Source organism: Mus pahari, chromosome 3 (genome assembly GCF_900095145.1).
Source record: "Mus pahari chromosome 3, PAHARI_EIJ_v1.1, whole genome shotgun sequence".
Taxonomy (NCBI): Eukaryota; Metazoa; Chordata; class Mammalia; order Rodentia; family Muridae; genus Mus; species Mus pahari.
In genome coordinates, this window is record NC_034592.1 from 20,282,907 (window position 1) to 20,304,712 (window position 21,806).

Here is a 21,806-nt window from a genome sequence, read left to right on the forward strand (position 1 = left end):
GGATGGTTGTGAGCCACCATGTGGTTGCTGGGATTTGAACTCCAGATCTTCGGAAGAGCAGTCGGGTGCTCTTACCCACTGAGCCATCTCACCAGCCCCCGGCTTGTGGATTTTAAAAAAGGCCTGCCAGGTACTGCCAAATTATACTTAATTGCTTTCAAATTTCATGTGCCTAGGAACTGAGAAGAGTCTAACAGGGGAGCATAAGATTCTCTATCAGCAGTCTCCTTGAAAGATGTCCAAGTCCCCAGAAGCTTGGAAGGAAGTTCCAATTGTTCCCAGGGACCAAGCCCTGCAGGTGGGATCAGCCAGGGACACAGAACTACAATAAAGGTTTTTCTTACCAATTGCATATGGAGCCTGGTTCCAACAGAACTGGAAATCCGATGCCGAGGGTTGAAGCAAAAAAGAGCCACCGTTAAAGGGGCAAACCTTTTTATAGATGCAACTATCTGCAATGAAAACAAGAGCGACTGGTTTTGTTAGAGATGGCACCTAGATCCCTGCAGCCAGAGACACAGCAGTTAGGGCAGCATCCTCCCAATAGTTCTCTGCACCCAGGATGGACTTGACTTTGCAGCAATGCTCCTGCCCCAGCTCCTCACCTGCTGGGATTACAAGTGTTAGCCACACACACGGCTCTCCCTGCTAGTCCACTACTAATAGCCACAGCCAACCCTTGGGCCAAATTCTGAGGGCTGTGAGAGGCAGTTACCGTGTATGCTGCCATCTGGAGAAAGTGTTCTGTGTGCCAAGCATGGAGCTTTAAGAAGACTGGCTGACTTCAGAAAGTAGATGCTGTTATCCTGTAAGCTCACTTTGCAGATAAACCTGAGACTGGAAGAGGTGAGGTGGTCTGTCCTGAGTCTCATGGCTCTACCAGGGGCAGAGCGTTTGAATGAAGCTAGGCCAGGCTGCAGAGCCCAAGTGCTTCCTACTTATGCATATCACCATGCAGATTCAATGGGCTGCCCATGGTGGAGGAAGCCTTTGTACAAGGCAGGTCACTTTTGAGCCTCACTTCTGACAAGTATGATGAGAGTTGCCTATGCCTGCCCCCCAATCAGGAGTCAACACAGGACAAATTAATAACTAGCAGGTGATCTTCCTGAGATGCGTCTGCCTTGGATTAAAATCATAACAGATTTGCTTCCATAGGCAAGGCCCAGGAGAAAATCATTTTAGGAAAGATTCCTGTTATTAATATGCTTTTCCTGTTATTATTAAACATACATAAAAATCACTAGGAATTAGCCTATCCTTTTGAGCAGATCTCTACAGATCTATGAAGGTGTACTGTTTTGTAGTGATGCTATATAGACAAATAGATGACTTCTTCTTTTTTTTTTTTTTGGTTTTTTGAGACAGGGTTTCTCTGTGTAGCCCTGGCTGTCCTGGAACTCACTCTGTAGACCAGGCTGGCCTCGAACTCAGAAATCCGCCTGCCTCTGCCTCCCAAGTGCTGGGATTAAAGGCGTGTGCCACCACGCACGGGCCAATAGATGACTTCTTAATTCTTAATGATGAACCTATAAGAATTCCTAAAATTATATCAGTATTTATTAAGCTTTTCTTTTTTATAGTGGGACTGCTATTAGATCCTTTTTGATAGTCAAAATTGCACTGAGAACTCTGTCAGTCTCTGTCAGCAGTTAATTTCTTCTACTACTCAGAGCACATTCCAAGAGGTTGTAAAACTATTAACCAAAGGTCATAAAAAGGGAACTAACATTTTACTATAGGTGCTAGGGCAGAAGATAAAATGCTGACTAGGTTTGTCTATATGAAACTTCACTAATAACTTAGTTATGTGTTTTAACTCTACAAGAACCTGTGGAGCTGTGACAGGTGATGAATGTTTAGCCAGATGATTACTCCAAATAGATACACATGTAAATGTTCACTGTTGTAAACGTGGTATCTGATTTATGATTTGAATTTATGTGTAAACTTGTGATGAACTTTTTACCATGTGACCTCATATTATGAAAGATGTTCAAGTGCTGAAGACAAAGAGAGGAAAGTGAATCCCCCGTCCCACTTAGGATCTTTCCACTTTCCCCTTTTTTCTTAGAGAGCTTTCATAGGAAATTTTTTACAACTTAGAAATAAATGCTAAATTTACTTTTCAAAGTGTCCTGTTTTCTTCCTGCAACTTCAACTAGCAGGCTGAAAGTTATAGCCGCGCAGTTCCTGCAGAGATAGAACAACGGCTATTTCACTTAATCCTTTGCTGTTTTAGGATGAGGTACCAAGTGCCAGAGACTGCAGTTTCTGGCCTCAGAGGATCACAGAAGGCAGGCCAGCTATAGTAGCAAAGTAACTTAGGCTTAGATAAGTAAACTTTTTATTATTATACAGCAACTCTAAATATCTCATAAGACAAAAGTCTTACCGTCCACTGGAGCCCTTCCCTCTCCGTTTTCTCAAGAGGAACCCACAACAAAAATGATCACACTGGGCCTGGCCCTGGCACCCCCTGATATGGCTGATGGCAATTCTTGACTGTTAACCTGATTACATCTGCAATGTAGTCAAAAGACTAAATCTTTTTAAACCATAAAACAAATGGGTGGGCAAACCTGTAAGAGATTTTTACTCAATCTTTGAAGTGGGAAGATCCACTTCTATTCCAGATCGCTGAGGTGAGAAGATCCACCTCTAGTTTGAGCCACACCATCTGCTGACAGTCTGTATAATGACATGGAAGAAAGAAGCTCTCTCTATGTCTGCTTGCTTGCCCTCAGTAGCAAGTTCATTCCTACATTGGTGTTAGAGCTTAGTTCTTTGAAATTCCAGTGTATACTGAGGACCAGCTGAGAGATATCAGCATCATAGACTGAACAACTACTAGATTCTTGGACCTTCTGTTCATAGGCAGCTATTGATGGATTAGCTGGACTACACTGTGCACATCATTCTAAAAAAATTCCCTTTATATATAATATATGATATATATATATATATATATATATATATATATATATATACATATATGAGAGAGAGAGAATTCTCTAAGTTCTGTTACTCTATAGAACCCTAACTAATATACCCTCCTAATATATTACTAGAGAACTTGGACTTGTGTGTATCCCCCTTGCTGGACTTCAGCTACATTAAGGCCAGTTTAATTCAGCTACCTGATCCTGGTCTATTCTGATCTCTGAATATTAGTGTATTTGGCCCAAACCATCACAAACTAAGAAAGTCTTTGTAAAAACAAGATCTTCTTTCATTATAGAAGCTGTTTATGACTACCCACATGCTTTCTTTTAAAATAATAATGGTAATAACTATCATTGTTGTGTTGATGATTTGAGACAGTGCCTTGCTCCGTAGCCCAGGACTTGCAACCCTATTGATGTACTCTGCTGAGTGCAGGCAGATGTTACAAATCTGTACCATCATGCATGTCTGTCTTAAAATCAGTTGACTTAAAATTTTACTTGTTTTTATTTTATGTGTATGAGAGTTTTGTCTGCATGGATGTCTATGTGCCACATATATACCTGGTGCCCATGGAGGCCAGAAGAGGACATCAGATCCTCTAAAGCTGCAGTCATAGATGGTTGTGAACCACCATATGGTGCTGGGAACTGAACCCAGGTCCTCTACAAGAGAGAGAGAGAGAGAGAGCAGTCGGTGCTCTTAACCACTGAGGCCTCTCTCTCCAGTCTGGTTTTAGTTCTTTTGTTTGTTTGTTTGTTTCTTTGTGGGGTGGGGAGGAGAGGATCAGTTCTTTCCCTATGTAGATTTTTTTTTCTAACGAAGCTACAGGACTCCATTCTGAAGATTCATTGTTTTGAGGAATATTTAGGCTAAAACTTGTGGATGTCCCTGTGGGTGACTCAGACAGAGCAGAGAGCTGCTGTCCTACCTTCTCTGGGCTATTCCCTGTTAAGCCTTGAATTTTGAAGATGTTACCCATAAGACCAATTTCTGTGTTGATAACTGGGTTTTCCATTTAATTATAGTTTATTTATCAAAGTATTTGATCTATAACTATAGCTAGAATTGCTATTCTAGAAATTGATGATTCTAGGCTGAAGAACTGTGTTTTTAAAAATTTTAGTTAAACTGTATCCAGGAAATAATCTTATTTCCATTTGCTTAAAAAATAACAAAAAAATTTACTCATTTTATGTATATGAGTTTTCTGCCTGCCTGTATGTATAAGCATTACATGTATGCCTGTTGTCAATAAGGCCAGAAGAGGGCATCAGCTCCCCTGTGACTGGGAGTCACTGATGGTGTAAGTCCCTGAACCATCTCTTCAGCCCCCCCCCCCCCATTAGCACATGAAATGCTGGAGGTCAGTGATACACTTGCTGGGCCAAAACCTACCCTGTTACCTGACCTAAACTAACTTGAGCTATGCAGGCCTGACTCAGGCTGCTTTCATTAACAGCAGAGAAATGCAAAAAGTTATGGGTTACAAGCTTGGCATGCTGGCTCATATCTTTGATTCCAGCACTTTGGAAGCAGAGGCAGAAAGATCTTTATGAGTTCAAGGCCAACCTGGTCGACATAGAAAATTCCAGGTCAGCCAGGGGTACTGTTAAGACTCTGTTAAAAGAAAAGGTACAGGTTGTGCACCCCTAATCTAAAAGAATCTGAAATCTAGATTGACCTAGTGTTAGAAACTTTCTGAGTACTGGTGGGTGGAAAATTCCAAACCTGACCTCATCTGATGGGTCATAGCCAAAATTTAGTCACTCTTGCTGGGTGCTGTGGTTTGAGCTTTTAATACCAGCACTTGGGAGGCAGAGGCAGGCGGATCTTTGTGAGTTCGGGGCTATTCTGGTCTACATAGCGAGTTTCAGGATAGACAGAACAATGTGAGACCCTGTATCAAAACAAAAATAAAAATTAAAAAATAAGTAAAAAATTCAGGTACTCTAAAAGTTACAACAGAAACGTATGAAATTATGTTCTGGTCTTAAGCAGGCATTTATAAAATATAAATAAATGTTGTGTTTAGACTTGGGTTCTATTTTCAGGATATGTGGATTTATCCCAGAGTCTAAAAAAATATCTGCAACACTCTGGGCCTAACCCTTCAGATGAGGGGCATTCACGTTCAGTAACAGAAGATAAAATCTGGTACTGAGGCCAAGAGGGTTGGAGGCAAAGCCTGCCCCACACTGAGCAGCTACCCAACCCTGAGGAAGGCAGCTCATCTCTCCAAGCTGCCAAGCCTTAGCTCTGATGGTGGAAGTGGCCCAATGTGAGCCACTGTAACTGAAAATCTGGGTGACTTCAGGGTTATCTGGCATACAATAGGGCCCACTGGCTGTAAGCCTGTCTTCACCCCACACGCTGTGAGCAGGTGCATGGTGGCAGCGCTGGTAAGCGTGCCACTGAGAGGCATGGTGTTGCAGGTAGGGATGCAGATTTTAGATGCTCCCTGCTGTGATGATACACCCACCAGGTCAGTGTGAGGGAGTAGGGAGGCCCTGTCCTACCATCCCCCAAAATAGGCTGTTTTTGTGTACGAAGAGCAGACAGCTCCCCGACTTACAGTTGTAGCACAGGAGCAGGCCGGCTTCTCCATCTTCATATACATCAATAGCTGCAACAAAATTAACCTGCAATGACAATGGGCAGTGGTAGTGGCGCGTGGGATTGGGCCACTCGGAGAAACTTCCTTAAGCTCTGAGTGTCTAGCAGTGGCTTCAGCCCTCAGAAACCAGGGTGCTGCAAAGCCATGTTTGCCTCACCTGTACCTACAGCACTACCTGGACCTAGGGCTACAAGGAGCTGCAGGTGCAAGAGGAACATCTTTGCTTTCTCTCTGCTCTGGGTGCAAGTTGCTCACGCCATTTCCCTGTTCTTCCAGAAGGTGTGAATCCAGCACTGTGCATGTGTGTTCCTAAATGCTGTTTACCCAGAATGCTTAGGGTCACAGGGGCTGCTGTGTGTGCTCACACCAACGCTCAAGCAGACCGCACTGTGCCTGTCTCACATGAGGTGAAAGGAAGCCTATGAGGAGAGGGAGTCCATTGGCTGTGGGACTCACAGACCCAGTGCAGCTGTTTTCACGACATGTCACCTGGACCTCAGTGAGTGTTCTCTGCCTCCAACACTAGTATGTCTCCATTTCTGTCTCTGTCTTTCCACAAAGACAGCATAATACAGTGGAGGAGGTCTGCGACATGCTTGATCCTGGACTGTCACTGTCCAGATTTAAGTCATGGGTGCTCAGCCTGGGCTGTAGCCATCCCTTGTCCTTCTGGATTCCAGAAACCCTGACCTTTGAAGGCAGCTGCATGTGACCCAGCCTAAGGAGCTCATCACGTGAGCCAGATGCATGGCATGTACTTTTTTTTTTTTTAAATATTTATTTATTTATTTATTATATGTAAGTACACTGTAGCTGTCTTCAGACACTCCAGAAGAGGGCATCAGATTTTGTTACAGATGGTGTGAGCCCCCATGTGGTTGCTGGGATATTGAACTCAGGACCTTTGGAAGAGCAGTCGGCGCTCTTAACCACTGAGCCATCTCACCAGCCCCGGCATGTACTTTTATTATTATTATTTTGAGGCATGGTCTCATGTAGCCCAGGCTAACTTTGACCTCACAATCCTCCTTCCTCAGCTTCATGAATTCAAGGACTGAAGGTCTGAGCCTCCACCCTGACTAGAGGATGCAAGTTAGAAAGTACATCACAGCATCTAACTAGAAGGAAGAACATCACAGCATCTAACTAGAAGGAAGCACATCACAGCATCTAACTGAAGGAAGAACATCACAGCATCTAACTGAAGGAAGAACATCACAGCATCTAACTAGAAGGAAGCACATAACGGTATCTAACTAGAAGGCAATCCCTTGCTTTCCCTTTTGCCCAGCCCATTCCCACCTCGGCCAGCTCACCTTGTTGGCCTCCACGTGGTGCAGCCTAAAGGCTTCTCCTGTGCTCTCGTTTACCACGTCGAACTGATGGCGATATGCCACACAGATGAGGTTGTCGCTCTCTTCTGTTGGTCCATCCACTAAGGCCATCACTGCTGGGGAGTCACACAGGCAGATTTCCTGGGTGGGCGAGGAGGAGCAGGCCCCAGGTTAGACATAGAGGCTGACTTTAGGCAGCCTGTACTGCCTATTCCTCCTTCCAGAAGAGTCCACCCTGCCTGGCCACAGCGGAGCTGCACTTTGAAGATGGCAGGGGCCTCACTGGACTCTTCCCTGTAATCTCTCTTCAGGTAATCCTCCCTGTAATTCTCTCTTCGGAGGACCTCTGTTGCAGGAAGGGATGGGGGCCAGAAAAGAACTTCACAATCTGACTCCACTGTCTGGTTGGCTTTAGCCTCCACTGTGTCTTGTGACTTAGTGATTAATAGTTGAACTTTCTAAAAGTTCCTACCTTCTTCTGAGCCAAAGTCAAAGTCTTCATCGAGGCTCCTAGGGCTGCAGACAGTCTTCCAGACCTCTTCAACTGGCCACTTCTCAGTGCCAGCCATTCCCTCCTGACTGTGCCTTTACCAGGGGTCAGGGTCCTTGGCTCTTGGTGTGTGCCTGCCCTCTGGCATCTCCTTTCCTCCATTCTCCTTGTACTCATGCCTCATTGAGTGTCTGCTCAGGTAGAAGACTATTCTGCCTCACTCTACCCATTACCCTTACCTCTGCAGCACAGCCCATCTCCTTAGTCTCGGTGCTCTTCCTTCCTTCCTTCCTTCCTTCCTTCCTTCCTTCCTTCCTTCCTTCCTTCCTTCCTTCCTCCCTCCCTCCCTCCCTCCCTCCCCCTTCCTTCCTTTTTCTTTTTCTAAGTTGGGGAGATTATGTTTGAGACAGGGTTTCTCTGTTTATCGACCCTGGCTGTCCTGGAACTTGCTCTGTAGACCAGGCTGGCTTCAAACTCAGAGATCTGCCTACCTCTGCCTCCAAGTGCTGGGACTGAAGCCACATGCCACAACAGCCCCAGTGTTTATATCAGGTATTTGCTTGTTCAACTAGAAGGCAAGCTCTGTGGAAAGAGATACTTTGCACCGCTTATGCCCATGCCCAGAACTCGTAGAGGCTACTGTGAATGAGCACACAGCACAGCCTAGATGTCTGGGCGAGTTACGGCACAGGAGGCCAGAGGGGATACTGAGAAGTGGGGCAGGCTTAGGACTAGACAGGGAGTCAGCTAATACTAGGTCAGGAGAGCAGCGAGCTCAACACCAAACCTACCCTGATGTACTGGAATTCCTCAACAGGAGACTCCGACAGGGGAGAGAGGAGTGAGGCACCTGGCATCCCACTTTGCTTGTTGTGTGGTTTCCTTGTGATGAGAAGCAGTTTATTGCGAATTGCAACCACGATTCTCAGCTCTCTGCTGTGGTGAGTATTAATAGCATACAGGTGGCATCCTGGGAAGAGGAAAGATGACATTCAACATGAGCAGGGAGGTTGGGAAGGCCCCAGGCTGGGGACTTTGGGAACGGTTCCTAAGAATCCTGGGACCAAAGCCAAACTCAAGAGACAGACAATGTTTTGGATGCCCAGTGTTGTGGTGCTCAATTTGAAACACCTCTCCCCTGTTTGTGTGTTTGAACACTTGGTCCCCAGCTGGTCTCACTGTTTTGAAAGGCCGTGAAACCTTAAAAAGGCAGCACTTCATTGGAACATGGGCAGCCATTGCACCATAACGGACCATATCCCTTATTAGATTGTAAGCAAGAATAAGTCTTCCCAGCCGGGTGTGGTGGCGCACGCCTTTAATCCCAGCACTCGGGAGGCAGAGGCAGGCGGNGTTCTGAGTTTGAGGCCAGCCTGGTCTACAAAGTGAGTTCCAGGACAGTCAGGGCTATACAGAGAAACCCTGTCTCGAAAAACCAAAAAAAAAAAAAAAAAAGAATAAGTCTTTCCTTCCCTTAAATTACTTCTTGAGAAAATTAGCTAACATACCAAGAAAGATGACATAAAAACATGGTTAGGAAAGGCATGCCCCTTCTATTCTACAGTGTGTGCACCTGGTCTTATTTATTAGTATTCTTTTTAGGTTTACTTAGGTGTGTTGTGGTGTGAATGAGAATGGCTCATATTTGAGCTCATACATTGAGTGCTTGAGCTCATATATTGAGCTTATACATAGGCTCATATATTTGAGTGCTTGGTCCCTAGTTGGTGGAACTGTTTGGGGAGCACTAGGAAATGTGGCCTTGTTGGAGGAGGTGTGTTACTTGGCCTTGAGGTTTCAAAAGCCCACACTGTCCCCGGGAATAGCTCTCTCTGCCTTGTGGCTGTTATCTCTAGTTATGAACTCTGAGTCCCTGCTCTAGTGCCATGCCTGCCTGCCTGCCGTCATCCCATGCATCACTGACTTACCCTCTGAACCAATAAGCTCACAGTCAATTGCTCCTCCTGCAGTTGCCTTGGTCACAGTATCTTAGCTCAGCAGCAGAGAGGTAAATGAGACAGTGTGTGTGTGTGTGTGTGAATGTTTGGCCTGCGTGTGTGCACATGCACCATGTGTATATCCGAAGCCTGAGGAGATCGGAAGGGGCGTATAGACAGTTGTGATCTGCCATGTAGATGCCTGGAATTGAACCTGGGTCCTCTGTAAGAGCAACAACTGCTCATGGCCTCTGGGTCAGGTCTCTAGGCCCAGTGCTTGGCTTTGTATCTGCTACACAATAGAGATGGAAGTAGAGGTTAATCAGGACTCCAGAACCAAAATCCCAAAGTGCCTTTTGTTACAGGGTAGCTAAGAGAGCTGAACTCACTCCAAGACCTGTGGCCCAAAGGCCGAAACGCCTTGTCCTCAACCTGTTTTCCTATTTTTGTAGCTTCTTAGGGAAGCAAGATTACATGTAGGTAGTTCTGGGAGTCAAACCCAGGGCTCTGCCCAGCACTTATTTGGCAAGTGCTCCTCCCTGACCTACACCCATACTCCTCATTCCCTAAGGAGGAACTATATTTCTTTTGATCCCTACTATTAGTTTTTATTTTCAGTAGCCTGGACATTTTAACAGAAATAGTTTCTTTCTTCTTTTGTGACAGTGTCTCAAACTCGCTGTGTGGCCAGACGTGGCTTCTGCAGCCTGGGGATAGAATGCAGGGCCTCATTCGGTCCAGGCAAGCGCTGGCCCGGCTGAGTTCCCCCGCCCTCACCTTTGGTTTTCTCCAGCTTGTTTTCCCGGCAGTCAGACCTGCTCCTTCCAGTCTGCCGGCCATCAAGGCCCTTCTGCACAGCACTGAGCCTGAAGACAAAGAGGCGGGCGTCTTTCCCTGGTGGCAGAGAGAAGGAAGAAGGGTCAGATAGGAAGTGAGATGACCTGCTGGGACTCCCAGGTCAGATACACAAACCAGGGTGGGGAGGTTTCGGGATGCAAGGAACTGCATCTACCCCATAGCACACTTGCTCCACACAATTGTGGGAGGATGAAACCCTCCTTCCCTCCACTATCCTCACAAGTGGGCCACCAAAGCACCACAGCGCTGACACCAGGGAGAGGAACAGTGACATGAGCCACAGCCCCAGTCCCAGCGACCCTGCAGGTTGGCTGCAGTGGGCCACCCGCCATTTTGCTCTTCCCGGAGCAGCCATGCGAGGGGCAGCACCTTTGTCTGCTCTGAGAACCAGAAGGTCCAGGGTCTCCAGCACGTGGATCTGCTTCACAGGTAGAGTTCTATCAAACACGGGCACGGATGGGAGGTCATCTGGAAAAGAAGTCTGGTTACCCTGCCGCACCACCTGTGATGCATGCCTGGGGCTGACCTGAGCCTCTCGGGCCAAGGACAGAGTTGGCATCTAGAGCTCTCATAAGGTCTTAGAAGGAGTTCAAGCACTGTTCGCTCTGCATGGAGAAGTCCTGATATGCCCCACTCAGTGGCATCAAGAACTCTCTATGGGGGTGGGCAGAGCAGCGGGGACATGAAAAGAAGCTATGTTTTTCTTCTTGGTGCCACCAAAGAAAGAGCAGCGTGTCTCAACCCCAGGTTTACTGGGGTTGTAGTTAAGGACTGAGTAACACGGGGGTGAGGGGAATGTGGGGAGAAGCAGCAATTATTTTCTTTTTAATGTTATAATATAAATTATCATATCTTATATTATTGCATGCATTTCTCTAGAAAGTAAATTGAGAGCTTCTTTTACATTTAAAGTGAACACATCCTATCCCTAGCCTGCCCTCTGTATTAATAGTAGTCTGCTTATATGTTTTTTTTGTTTTGTTTTGTTTTATCTTGTTTTTCAAGACAAGGTTTCTCTGTGTAGCTCTGGCTGTCCTGGAACTTACAAAGACCTACCTGCCTCTGCTTCCTCAGTGCTGGGCTTAAAAGTGTGTGCCATCACTGCCTGGTGTGCTAATATGCTTTTAAAAACCATTTTTATTCTTTTTTATTACATGTAAGTCTGCATGTGGGTATGTGCATGAGTGTACAGGTGCCCTTGGAGGCCAGAGGCTTGAGATCCCCTGGAGCTGGAGTTACAGGAGGCTGTGAGCTACCCACATGAATGCTAGGAGCTGAAGTCAGGACTTCTGGAAGAGCAGCAAGTGCTCCTAACTTTGGAACCATCCCTCTAGTCCCCTGCTTATACATTTGAAACACATTTCAGATAGGAATTTGAAATACCTTTTTTTTAGAGACAAAAAAAGGGGGGGAACCTATCAGTTAAACTGTTTGAATAGCAGGAACAAAGGAGCTACATGGAAACTTCCAGTAAGAGTGAACTTTTCAATTCACTTACCGTAATTACTGACAAAATTTGACTTTTGAGGATATTGGGAAGTTGCAAATGGTAATGACCACATTGTTGCCTCTAGAGGCCCCAGGCTGCATCAACTGAGAGAATCTGTATTCTGCTGTAGAAGGCCAAGGCCAAGGCAGCAGGGGTGGTGTGGATGTCTCAGGCAGGAGCGGCTAGCGTCCTCTCATCTGCTAGTGTCTGTCTCACTCTTCAGGGCTTTGTTGTGGGCCCAGATTGCTCTGTTTCTTTATAATTTAGGTGCAAAGGGCCATGGGGCTCAGGCCTCTTCCAGAGAGAAATGGCACTGGGTGTCGATTCCTCTAAGGATGACTCCCTCAGGGGCAGGGCCTCTGTCAGGTCTCAGGTGCAATAGCATCCTCAGTGGAGAGGGGGCTCCAGCTCCAGCCACCTGGGAAGTTCTGGATCTGTCTGTACCAGGTCCCATGAGTGAAACAGCCTGTCTATGTTCCCCTTACACACAGAGCTTGCTTCTAGTCCTTTAGTGAGACTCTTAGGACAGTCAGTCTATCAGCCACAGTCCTTCCTTCTCTTCTGGTACTAGGGGCTCTGTAATGCTGCCAGGAGGACTTGCCTGCTCAGAACATGAGATGATAATTCCAGGACTCTTGTATCTGGGTGAAGAACTGCAATTATTTTATGGGTACAGAGTATCATCAGGAGTGGCAGGTCACATTCTCTAAGGGCTTAGTGGGTGCCAGACCCTGAAGTGTCCTACATTCTTTTTTTTTTTTTTTTTTTTGGTTTTAAAATTTTTTTTTAAGATTTATTTATTTATTATATGTAAGTACACTGTAGCTGTCTTCAGACACTCCAGAAGAGGGAGTCAGATCTTGTTAAGGATGGTTGTGAACCACCATGTGGTTGCTGGGATTTGAACTCTGCACCTTTGGAAGAGCAGTCGGGTGCTCTTACCCGCTAAGCCATCTCACCAGCCCCCTCTTACATTCTTTATTTTTTTAAAGGTTTATTTATTATATGCAAAGACACTGTAGCTGTCTTCAGACACCCCAGAAGAGGGCATCAGATCTCATTACAGATGGTTGTAAGCCACCATGTTGTTGCTGGGATTTGAACTCAGGACCTTCGGAAGAGCAGTCAGTGCTCTTAACTGCTGAGCCATCCATCTCTCCAGCCCTATTCTTTAATTAAGATGCCTCATTTACCAGAATTGGTTGGCACTAATAACATCCCTAGTTAACCAAGAACGAACCAGATGCTCAAAAGTGTTCAGAAAACTTGTTCACACCTTAAACATGTGGAGTCAAAAAGAATGAGCACCTCCTTGTGTGCTGGAAACAGAGGCTCACTGTGTACTGCCGAGCCCAGCATGGACCAGCATGCACTCTCCCTGTGCTCCCAAGCTAGCAAAAGGGTTTGTATGCAGACAGGAAGGAGAGAAGGCAAGGACAGGAGAAAGTGACAAATTTAGTGGCTGCTTGATTAATTATTCCTTTTTGTAATTTTGGTATGAAGTCAAAGTCTTGAGAAAGAGCTTTTCTATTACCATAAAACCAAAAAGGTGACAGCCTACTTTACTCAGTAACCAGTCCCTTAAAGCAGGATTGCTGCACTCACAGTGCAGAGGGTCCTGAGTTTTAAAAATTGTGACCTTAAGGGCTAGAGAGGTGGCTCAGAGGTTAAGAGCCCTGGATGCTCTTCCAGAGGTCCTGAGTTCAATTCCCAACAACCACATGGTGGCTCATAACCATCTGTAATGTAATCTGGTACCCTCTTCTGGCCTATAGGCATACATGCAGGCAGAACACTGCATACATAATAAATAATGAATCTTAAAAGAACCTTGTGACTTTAAAAGAAGTAGATTCTTCAGGGCAAGTCTAATGAGATTAAGCAAAAGCTAATGGGCTAGGACAGGAGTCAGCCTGAAATGAAAGGACAGTCCGACTCACAAAAGCTGTCTGTGCTACGATCACATGTGAAACAGAAGGCTAGCTAAGGAGTAACAGAAACATGGCACTCAGTGAGAAGCTGAGGAGAAAAGCTCAGGCCTTCTCCTTCTTGGCAAAAGCCACCGGTGGGTGTCACTGGACAGTTAGGATGGGAGAGGAACAGCCTGCATACCTCTCCAGGGTTGACAGCAAGCATTTTCTGGGAAATCACAACAGCCACTACTATACGCTCATCCAAAAGGCACAATCGCAGGAAAGATTTGATAATATTGGTTTGGATACCTTTTTTTTTTTCTCTCATACAATACATCCTGACCTCAGCCTACCCTGCCCCCAGTCCTCTCAGTCTCCCCCACCCCCACACTTTCCTGGGGTTATATCCAGTCTCGACCCAGGATACTTTTCTTTGATCTCAAAGGAAAACTAGATAGAGAATATTAAACATCTTCTTAGTGGTTAAAATCCTGTAGGCCTATTTACCCAGGACTACGGTTTTGGAAATCAGTGTCAAGGTCAAAACAGAAATGCTGGCAGAGTTTACTGTGCTTAAGTGGAGCGGCTGGTATTGTACCAAGCTCTAGTTGGACCCACTAAGCAGCCATGAGATTTCACACAGCCTATGGTGTTGCTTTAGGCCTCTGTTTCTTCATCTATAAAATTTAAAGACTACATATCTAAGGTCTGTTTTGAGTTTTGAAAATAAAAAGAAACTTTTGGTTGTACTTTTGGCAAACCCCCAGGATTTTGTGAGCTTTTAAAAATCACTGGTAAAGATGACAATTGCCTTTTAGCAACTTGTTGCTATACATTAGAGCAGGCTGCAGGCACTCAGCCCAAGGTGCCCTCAGCCCCGCTGTTCGCTGTTCCCTCCACGCTGTTACAAGCGTTGTCCCAATGTGTCTCACTTCCCCGTACTGTAAATGATTTCGTAGCCCTGTGAGGCCAGAGGCTCAGAGAAGATGGATTTCCTTTTTGGAGGTGGGGAACCTGGACCTTATGAGCCTAGGCAAGTGCTTTACTCCTGAACTATATAAATCCCACCCTTGTTTTTCTTCTATTGATATTTTATTAAATCTGTTATAGATATAATTAGGTTATGGGAAGCATGGTGGATCTTAAGTTATCTACAGTTTATTAACTTAGTCACAGATACACTTAGCTTATGGGGAACATGATTAAGACCTATGTGGAAAATCCCAGGGGAGGTCCGTTTGCTCTCCGGCCACCCTGCAGCGGGCACAGAGCTGGGACCTCGTGAGTGTGCTTAGGCAGAGGTCTGAGGGACAAGCAGGGCTTACTCCAGAGAGGGAAGGTGACATAGTTTAAGGCCACCAAGCCACTCTCACCAGAGGGTGCGCCTCTAGAGCTGCTGCCTCTCTAGAGCCCGTGGTCCCTCAGAAGTCCCAGGAGGCCGGGTGCTACGGCTTCCCTCCACTATTGCTCATTAGGAGTCTAGAAGGATCTAAAGGCTCTTCCCGATGTTCTGGTCTAGCTCATGTCAGAAAGCGCCATTTAATACTGAGTAGCAATCTGCCAAAGCATTTCTGCTTCTACGCCCATTGAAACAGTTTATCTAAGATTCATATAATTTATTTTAGACATCGAGTTTTTTTCTAGTCAGGATTTTTTTAAAAGGCTTCAAGAGAGCTTGTGTTCTCTAAGAAAATGATGTGAAATAATATGTCCCTTTTCATTTCAGGTTAAGTGCTGGGACCATGATGAGTGCTTGCTGAAGAAGAGCCTTTTAGTAGGTGGCTTAATGTCCAGGAAATGATTGGAGACTGGGGGAAGGGATGAGCGTCCCAGCACACTGAGCACAAAATATACCCCCTCGGAGCACCTGTTTGAAACTAGGAGTTCTATTGACTAAAAAAATCAAACCTGGCTAACTCCCCTGGGAGCAGGCATTTGTGGTCTAAAGGAGCTGACTGGCAGTCACCCACCTCAGAAATACAAGTCACACAAAAGAAGACATTCAGGAGTGTTACTCACTGACCGTCCACTAGCAAGACGCCGGCATCTGTGGAAACCAGCAAGGCCTGGCCCCAGGGATCTGCACACACGGCTTCGTGAGGGAAATTACAGCAGAAACACTGGGGCTCCCAAGGCTGTGAGAGAACACAAGCATTGGGGAGTCAGTGTACAGAACAGACCACAGTGTCCCACAGATGGAGACAGTAACACAGACCCGCCATGGTGATGAGCTGCACCAGAGCTTGGGAGCTACTGGGTCTGGACTCAGTTAGCCTTCTCAAGGAGAAAAGCTCCTTTTAACTACGGATGCCACAGGAGAGCAGTGACTTCCTGCGCTGCTGGCACCACTGCCTGTCTCTGCGTGACCATAATGTTGGTCTTTGGGCAATAGAAACATTGGTAATGTTTTAAAAGCAGTTTTCTTAATTGGTAATGTTTTAAAAGCAGTTTTCTTTAACACCTAGAAGTTGTGCCAATTGGTGCCTTTCTGTTTTTTTGTTTAAGAGGGTTGGTGTTACTTTAGCATAAAGGGAAGTCCCACATAGGTAAAAAAAAGGTAAGATTTCTGTGTTGCTGGTTCAGCAAAATCATTAAACCATACACAATGCAAGAAGTTGATATTGTCTTAATATATAGGTGTTTATTGACCCACATAAAGCTACAAAATCTTACAGAAAAAGCACACATTTTATAGAAAAACAGCTAGAGCTGCTAATGAAGTGACTCCAGGTCCCCATATGGCATGTTCACATCGCATGCACACTTTTTCTAGTCCCTGTGTGAAATGTCACACTGCATGAACACTTCCTGGGACCTTAGCTTTATTTCTGTTTCAGGGATAAAGTTAGCTCTTCCTCACAATGGCCCCCGAGGGCGTGAAGGCCAGGAGTTGTCAGGCACTGCTTCATAGGGTCTTAGACAGCAGTGTGGACGGGTTTTGTTTGTGGCACCTGGAATGGAACCCAAGGCTTCTAGCATGCTAGGCCAGTGCCCTGTCACAGAGCCATATCCTCAGTGCTGAGAACTGCAAACATTTTAACAGACTTCCACTCCCTTTTAGACACCTCTCTTTGCCCCATGCCTTGGCAATCTTTGTAGATGTCTGGGGACAAGGTGAAGGCTTATATCTTTAGTTCTACTCTCAACTAGACATAAGGGTCTGAGATGACCCAGCCGGGCAGCAGGACCTAGCAGAACCTGTCTTTGCTCTTGTAGGTGTGTGAATACCCAGTAGAGACATGTTCATATCCTCTAAGTTCAAAATAGGGTACTAGGCCCACCTTCAACAGCATTCCCCTTTAGGACACCCACAGTCTCAGGCTTACAGAGATGGGACCTGCACTGTTCTGAAGAGGAAGCTTAGAGGATATGGGAACATTTTCTAAACTGAAATAGGAAAATACTGACAGGTTACTTATTGAAATATTTCCCCCAAGAAGTGGTCTGGCAGTTCTGAGTCATCAGTGTATAAATAGAAGAATTGAAAATGTATTGAAAGCATCACTTTAGGTAATACTAAGACAGAACAATAGAGTCATTTTGTGTGTGTGTGTGTGTGTGTGTGTGTGTGTGTGTGTGTGTGTGTGNAGAGAGAGAGAGAGAGAGAGAGAGAGAGAGAATGGGAATGAATGAATGAATGTGGGGGGCGTTGCCTATGCAAGTACATGTGAATGTCCAATGTCTTTTCTTAGTTACTTTTCTACTTGCTTTTTGAGATAGAGTCTCTCACTGAACATTAAGTTCACTAGTTCTGCTAGACTAGCTGGCTGGCAAGGATTCAGAGACTCCATTGAATACTAGGGTTATAGGCATGAACCCCCACACTGGGCTGGGGTGCTGGGGATCTGAACCTTTCCTCATTGAGACATCACCCCAGCCCTCAGCTGAGTCTTTTTAAAATATCATTATTTTTGTTCATATGGGTATTTTGCCTGCATGTATGCCTATGCACTCTGTGCATACAGGGTGTTTAGAGGCCAGAAGAGGGCATCAGATCCCCTGGGACTTTTGTGCAAATAGTTGTTAGCTATCGTGCTGGTGCTGGGAATGGAATCCAGGTCCTCTGGATGCGCAGACACCAACTGAGTCGTAATAGCAAAGTGTCCTGGGAGGAGGCAGAAGGGTTCTTCATCTGGAATACCCAAGGTCCTCTGGAGTGGAGCTTACAGAAGGGTAGGCCATGGGGGTCTCTGCTTTTAAACTGATTCCAACAATGGAAACAGCTTTTTTTAAATTCTTGAGCACTGTGAACAAGTGTTTGTGAATAGACTTTGTTTGGAATATGTGTCTAAAAACTTAAAAATGTTGTCAGAATTAGCACCATTTATAAAGTGCGTAGGAACCTGCAAATTCCTACCATGCACACAAAGGGTGGTGTGGACACCTCTTGCACTTTTGGGAAAGGGTGTCTGTCTCATTTGGTTAGAAAGAACTTTTATATTTTCAGGGCCAATTGCATTAAATTTTAAAAACTGCATTAGTTAATTGTGTGTATGTGTATGCGTACAGCACTGTGTGCCTGTGGAGGTCAGAGGACAACTTATCATTTTTCTTCTTCTACTATGTACGTCACAGGATTGAACTCAGGTGGTCAGGTGCAGTGGCAAGTGCCCTTAGCCACTGAACCATCTCCCTGGCTCTCAGTTGCATTAAAAAGCATACATGTGGGTACTGGGAGCAACCAGAAGAGGATCCCTTGGAGCTGGAGTTACATGTGGATGTGAACCACCTGGACTTAGGGTGCTGGCACCTGGACTTAGGGTGCTCTTCCGTCCCTGGACTGTTCTTGATGATCACCTAGTTTACCCTACCCTGCTTTCAAAAGTAAAACTGGGAAGCACATAGACTGCAGGACTTCCTGTTTGGCTATGTGGTTATATGCTATGTAACGGCTTCTCACCTGAGCATCTCCAAGCAGCAAGCTCTAAGCAGCTTGTTGGTAAACTCTGCCAAGTAGACATAACCCAGTGTTACTTGGGAAGAGAGTCGAGTCACAGTGGTGAGTTGTCTACACTGGGCTGACCTGTGGGTGTATCTTTCAGGGACTGTCTTAACTGATGTGGAAAGGCTTGGTTCACTGAGGTAGTATCCTGGACTATCCAACAATGGAAAAATCAAGCAAGCAAGGAAGCAGGCAAGGGAGCCTGCATGCATTTACTTCTTTCTGTTCTTTATTGTGGGTGTGATGGCAACTCCTGCTGCTGTGACTTCTCTAAGGTGATGCACTAACCTAGAACTGTGAGCTAAAATAACATCCCCCCCATCCATTGTTTCTTGCCAGGATCATTTATTTCAGCCACGGAAATGAATACAGGACAGTGGCCTTTCAAGCTGCCTTCCAGCCCACTGGATTAGAGCAGTGGCTCTCAACCTTCCCAATGCTGTGGCCCTTTAACACAGTACCTCATGCTGTGGTGACCCCCCCCACCATAAAATTATTTTGTTGCTACTTCCTAACTGTAATGTTACTACTGTGATGAGTCATAGTGTAAGTATCTGATATGGGACCCCCCAAGGGGTCAGGCCCCACAGGCTGAGAGCTGCTGGGTTAGAGGCCGCCATTGACTTGGACATTCTCTGAGAGTCACTGCTCCAGTGTCTTGCTGTTTGTATTGGGTTGAGGTCAGGTGACATGAATATACATGAGGCTTGAGGAGCACAGTGGAGGCATCCTGGCTGAGCATCCTGGCCTACTGCTTGCCATCTGTGCGCACACATGCTATGTGGTCTGGGCTCCCGAGGCCTCTGAAGGAGACATCCTCCTGCCCCAACTGTTTCATAACTTCACTGAGCACAGACAACATTCCCCACTCACAGAAGTGCCAAGCACTTACCTCTTTTTTACACATCCCTGATGCTGCCAAGCTTGATGGGGCGTCCCCTCTCACAATGGACTTGAGCTTCAGGGCCTGATGAACAGAGATGTCCCTTAAGGTTTGGGATCAGGCAGTGAAAGATCAGCAGGGTGAACAATTAAGGTTTGAGAAAAAGCAATGAGTTGAGAGTAATTTGGGGGTAAAGTTGAGGGTCCTCCAAGGAGATGGTTAAGTCCCTAGTCACAGGGCTATGGCCCAAAATACACCTACTGTTTGTGGTGTGAAAATCAGTTCTATTAGTCCTGTGATTTCTAAACTAAGACTGTTGAAAATACAGACTCCTAGGTTCTTCCCAATCTTGATGGCTCAAAAGTTCCTGAAAGGAGGGGCCACAGAGCTTTAAGATTTAAAAAAAAAATTGCTTGCTTATTTATTTTGTGTGTGCATGTATCTCTCTCTCTCTCTTTGTGTGTGTGTGTGTGTGTGTGTGTGTGTGTGTGTGTGTGTGTGTGTATGCCATGGTACAAGCACGAAGATCAGAGGACAACTTGTAACAGTTATATGCAGGGCAGAGGATAGCTTGTGTAAGTTACATGAAGGATAGAGGACAACTTACAGGATTCAGTTCTCGCCTTCTACCATGTGAGTCCTGGACACTGGATTTAGGTTGTCAGGCTTGGTGGCAAGCCTCCTTACCTGCTACTGTGTTAGGCCATGGAGGGTTTTAGTGTTAAATTTGGTGAGAGCTTCCACCTCTTCAGCGAATTCCTACTAGGCAGGCGAAGAGGTCTTAGCTCCTTTGCCAGGTGTGACCTGGACAGCAGGAGCTGTCCTCCTGCAGTAGAACACTATTCTTTTGCAAAGGGAACCAAATCTACACAGCTGTCAAAAGCTTATTTGTTTGTCCACCACAGTTTTGAGAGAAATCCTGGAGCCTGCAGGTAGGCAGTCTTTTTGTCAGCTTGACACTAGACAGGGTCATTTGGAAAGAGGGAACCTCAACTGAAAAAGATGCCTCCATCAGACTGGCTTGTGGGCAATTTTCTTGATTACCAATTGACATGGACACTCACACTGAGAGGTGCCACACCAAGGTTTGTGGGCCTGGGTTGTATAAGAAAGCAGAGCGAAGCAGTAAGTAGTGTCCCCCACAGCCTCTGCTTCAGTTCCCGGCTTCAGGTTCCTGCCTTGAGCTCCTTCCTGCCCTGACTTCCTTCGGTGATGGACTGTAAGCTATAAGAGGAAGTGAAGCCCTTTCTCCCCAGGTCACCTCTGGACATGGTGTTTATCCACAGCAGAAGAATGTCCAGCAGGACAGCAGGGAAAACAAAGCCTCAGCCAGGCATTAGTGGCTCACACCTTTAATCCCAGCACTTGGGAGGCAGAGACCAGCCTGGTCTACAGAGTGAGTTCCAGGACATCCAGGGCTACACAGAGAAACCCTGTCTTGAAAAAAAAAAAAAACTAAAAAAGAAGAAAAAGTATGGTTGTGGAGTGTCTGGTTTGGAGGGACTTGGGACCAACCACACTTCTCAGGGGCTGTGGAGTCAAACGTACCTGCCCTATTCTCACAAACTCGGCCTGCCGGGCCTCCTCTTTCTTCCGTGCTGACTTGGGTGACTCCGGTAAAACATCACTAAAAGATCGCCGATTGAGCATATTCTGAAAAAGGAAACAAGGTTGGGATTCCTCAGACTGTTGTCAAGTCTCATCTTTTGGTGTCTACACACACACACACACACACACACACACACACACTCCTCTGTCTAAACAGTACTATTTCTACCCCCAGGTTTCATTCAGTACTATGGCAGACACAGAAATAGAGTCTAGACAAGTACAGCCAGCACTGTGAAAAGACTGAGAGCACAGCCTTTAGACCAAGCAAACACAGCTTCATTTACTAGCCACCCATAGCACAGCTCCAGGCCACCCACTGCACAGCTCCAGGCCACCCATAGCACAGCTCCAGGCCACCCACCACACAGCTCTGGGCCACCCATCGCATAGCTCCGGGTCACCCACTGCATAGCTCCAGGCCACCCACTGCACAGCTCTGGGCCACCCACTGCACAGCTCCAGGCCACCCACTGCATAGCTCCAGGATTCCAGTTCCACGGAGTGGTCCTCTCAGGAACCCTGCATATTCCACTCCATGGGAATGGTACTGCTGGGACTGTGTGGCCCTGGAGCCCTATGTGCTAACTTCTGAGTCTCTATGTGGTTGATCCCTGCTCTCCAGGAGTATGGTGGGGATGGATCAGTGAGGTAGTGCACAGAGGGTACTTGGCACTTGGTCTTTCCCTCTGGAGCATTCGTCAAGCCCTGGCTCCACCAGACTTGATGACCCGGCTTCTGACATTGTGGGACACAAAGCCTGATAGGATTAGTGTGGAGCATTGGGCT

The 21,806-nt window shown here is 46.1% G+C and overlaps 1 protein-coding gene across 5 annotated transcripts in view; it reads right to left on the bottom strand.

The window, feature by feature from the left end:
- Garnl3 (GTPase activating Rap/RanGAP domain like 3) overlaps positions 1-21,806 on the bottom strand; it is a 153,875-nt gene that overhangs the window by 15,139 nt on the left and 116,930 nt on the right. For all 5 annotated transcript variants that reach the window (XM_029536728.1, XM_029536730.1, XM_021192587.1 and 2 more), the window contains 9 exons: positions 20,958-21,062; positions 19,419-19,493; positions 15,608-15,719; positions 10,552-10,650; positions 10,102-10,218; positions 8,179-8,357; positions 6,880-7,038; positions 5,522-5,588; positions 345-452 (listed from right to left, as the gene is read on the bottom strand). In XM_029536728.1, the coding sequence (XP_029392588.1) occupies positions 345-452; positions 5,522-5,588; positions 6,880-7,038; positions 8,179-8,357; positions 10,102-10,218; positions 10,552-10,650; positions 15,608-15,719; positions 19,419-19,493; positions 20,958-21,062 (1,021 nt within the window). The remainder of the gene's footprint in view (positions 1-344; positions 453-5,521; positions 5,589-6,879; positions 7,039-8,178; positions 8,358-10,101; positions 10,219-10,551; positions 10,651-15,607; positions 15,720-19,418; positions 19,494-20,957; positions 21,063-21,806) is intronic.